Here is a 3027-nt window from a genome sequence, read left to right as displayed (position 1 = left end):
ATATATATATATATATATATATATATATATATATATATATATATATACTGTATATATATCATAACTACCTCCAAGTCAAAGCAGTTTGATGCCTTTTACCTGTTGTACAAATGCTAATGTACCTTTCGTAAACTGCACTTAAAGTAGCACCATGACAGACAGTCTTTCAGTTTTCAATAAAAGCGAACCTCTACCCTCTCTCCTCTCCTCAGTTCTCCTGAACATGTCGACATACTTGCACCCTGCACCCAGCGTCGAGGGCAGAACGGTGGCTCTGGGCATCAAGGGCACAAATCTTTACCTGAGTTGCCGCAAAGATGGTGCCGAGCCAACTCTGCATCTGGAGGTAAAGCTCGTGACTCGTCACACGATTCTCACCACACACTTTGTAGTGCTATGAAAGGGTGATGCAGTGACCCTTTACGCAGACCCTGACCTTTACCTTTTCACACCCTCAGGCGGTGGAGAACAAGAGTCTGTTGAGCGGATTGGGCACGAGCATCAGCATGGACAGCGACCTGGTGAGATTCCTCTTCTACAGACAGGACACCGGGGTGAACATCAGCACCCTCATGTCCGTCGCCTACCAGAACTGGTACATCAGCACGGCGCAGCAGGACAACAAGCCGCTGGCAATGTGCCTGGAGTCCGCCACGCGCTCCCGAATCTTCAGCATCCGAGAGGAGGTTGAACGTCAAATTTAAAAACCTGCCAAAGACGCCCAAAGTGGAATGTGGATCTGCATCTGGGGGTCAAGTTTGACCCTCTGAAGAAGACATTATTTTGGGGGTATTGAACAGAGCGTAATAATATACTGCACTTCAGCTATTTTGATTCAGAAAAGCAACAAAGACACGATACGGTTGTCTGGTAAAAGGTTGCGAGTATTCCAGTGCTTCTATTTACTGTATGTACCAAGTACAGAAAGTGAAATGCTTCGTGTATTGACTTAAGTCAAGTTTCACCAGAAGATGGCATCATTGTGCTTCTCTGGTGAACACCCTGTGTATTTATTGTGCTGAATGACATGACACACTGTTAATGCTTTTATCTATTCATGTATTTATCTATTTATGCAGCATTTTAATATACATGTAGATATTTATTTGGAAATCTGCGTACTAACAAGTATTTAAATGATGTGCAGTGAAATATTGAATAAAGCCTTGTAACTTATTTGGATTTGTGTCTTATATTAGTTCACTGAAATGATAAGGGACTTCACCATAAACATCAGCTGTCGCCCATTTTCTAGAGACAGTTATTCTGATCAGATTATGAGCTGCAGTTCTGTCCTCCATCTAATATTTCTACAGAACACAGAGACCCAGTAACCAACCAGTGTTACCATGTTCCTACGGCTGAATACTATTAGTACACTTCTGAGGTACTTTTACTTTACTTGAGTATTTTCATTCTAAAAGAGTCCTCTGACTTTTGATACTTTGAAGTAGAGTTTTCTCATAATATTATGGTCTTTATGGTCTATCAGGGTTTTTTATTTGATAGTCTATTTCCTATTTTATTTTGAAGTTCACTCGTCATGTGTCATGTTTAGTTCTACTTCCTGTTTTTGTTAGTTTGTCCACCTTTTTAGATTGGCCTGTCCTGATCAGTGTCACCTGTCATTATTGTTGAGTATTTTTAAACAGAGGGACGACTTTTATTTCTGTAAACAACCAAAATACTTGTAACAGAGTTTTCCCTGATTAAAAGCTCATGCATTGTTGGAGTATATGTATTTATCTTTGTATACTTTAGGACTTGTCAGTGGTGGAGAGTAACAAGTACATTTACTCAAGTACTGTCCTTAGGACAGCTCCTAAAGCACCTCCTTCACCTTCTCCAGGAAGTTGTCTTGGTTCAATGAGCAAATGTTCAGCACTCTGGTAACGCCCCTCGCTCTCGTCCTGAACAGGTTGTCGTCCCGATCAAACATCAGAGGAAGGCCCACGATGGGAACTCCACGGTAGATGGACTCTTGAAGTCTGTTGGTGCCTCCGTTGGGCCACAAACACTCTGGTCTTTGTGTCCTAAGAGGATGTTTTGGTGCAGCCAGTCCAGCACCAAGGTGTTGTTGCTCAGAGTGGACCGTCTCTTCCCAGTATGCCTCCAGATGACCTTCTGAGGGAACTGGGCAACAGCAGCAGCCAGATCCTCAGGAAGAGTCTCCACCAAGGTCCCCAAGCTCATAACAAAGACTCCATGCTCTGCAGAGCTCTGGGCAAAGTCCTCCAGATGTTGAGGAAGCAGCTTGGAGGGTTTGTTGTACATTAACTGAGACACAATGTTGAAAACTAATAGTCGTATTAGTGAGTTTTGTCTCATGTTTTTATAAATACTAACGAAATAAATTGCACATACATTTGGCTGCTTTGACTTGTGATAAATAGGACACCATCTGCTGGTGACTAAAGGACATAACAGCATTTCCTCCTAATAACTACACCTGTCACACAGGTTTGTGAAACTGAAAGAAGATTTTGACATTGTTGAACAGAGCTGAGACACCATTACAGGGTGTGAGATCTCTGCTGGAAAACACACGTTTCGAGTATTTGAACCAGTGAAGAGACGGAACAGTAACTTGGTGAGTCTTGTTATTGAAAGATAATTTAGATACCAAGACAAATGGCTGAGAAAAGAGCTCTTTTTGAAAGTTACCTGAACTGCCATGTTTGTTCAGAGACATTCAGAGATCCTGTGTCTCTGCGCTGCAACCACAGCTTCTGTTCAAGCTGCCTGCAGCTATTCTGGAAACAAGCTAAAACCAAAAACTGTCCCATTTGTAAAACAAAGTCCTCAAATGACAATACTGGGGTGAACTTTCCACTGAAGGAACTGGCTGACTCGTTTGCCAAGAGACAGAAAACTGGATCATCTGAGACGGACCAAGAAAAGCAGAAAGAAGAGGTCGTGTGTGAAAAACATCCAGAAGTTCCTTATTGGTTCTGTGAGGACGAGCAGAAAGCTGTGTGTCCTGTCTGTGAGTTTTCTCTCCACCAGAGTCACAAGGTGGTTCCTATA

At 42.4% G+C, this 3027-nt stretch overlaps 2 protein-coding genes across 2 annotated transcripts in view; both read left to right on the top strand.

Moving 5' to 3' along the window:
* The window catches only part of LOC116396151 (interleukin-1 beta), a 2728-nt gene extending 1877 nt beyond the window's left edge, over nt 1-851 (top strand). The window contains exons 4-5 of the mRNA XM_031870579.1: nt 213-346; nt 459-851. Coding sequence (XP_031726439.1) covers nt 213-346; nt 459-704 — 380 coding nt within the window. The 3' untranslated portion in view covers nt 705-851. The remainder of the gene's footprint in view (nt 1-212; nt 347-458) is intronic.
* Nucleotides 852-2106: 1255 nt separating this feature from the next.
* Nucleotides 2107-3027, top strand: part of LOC116396111 (cytoskeleton-associated protein 2-like) — a 13387-nt gene continuing 12466 nt past the window's right edge. The window contains exon 1 of the mRNA XM_031870523.1: nt 2107-2268. Coding sequence (XP_031726383.1) covers nt 2107-2268 — 162 coding nt within the window. The remainder of the gene's footprint in view (nt 2269-3027) is intronic.

The sequence above is a fragment of the Anarrhichthys ocellatus genome, unplaced genomic scaffold (assembly GCF_004355925.1).
Source record: "Anarrhichthys ocellatus isolate YVR2014 unplaced genomic scaffold, GSC_Weel_1.0 scaffold53, whole genome shotgun sequence".
NCBI lineage: Eukaryota > Metazoa > Chordata > Actinopteri > Perciformes > Anarhichadidae > Anarrhichthys > Anarrhichthys ocellatus.
This window is presented reverse-complemented; position numbering and strand designations above follow the sequence as displayed.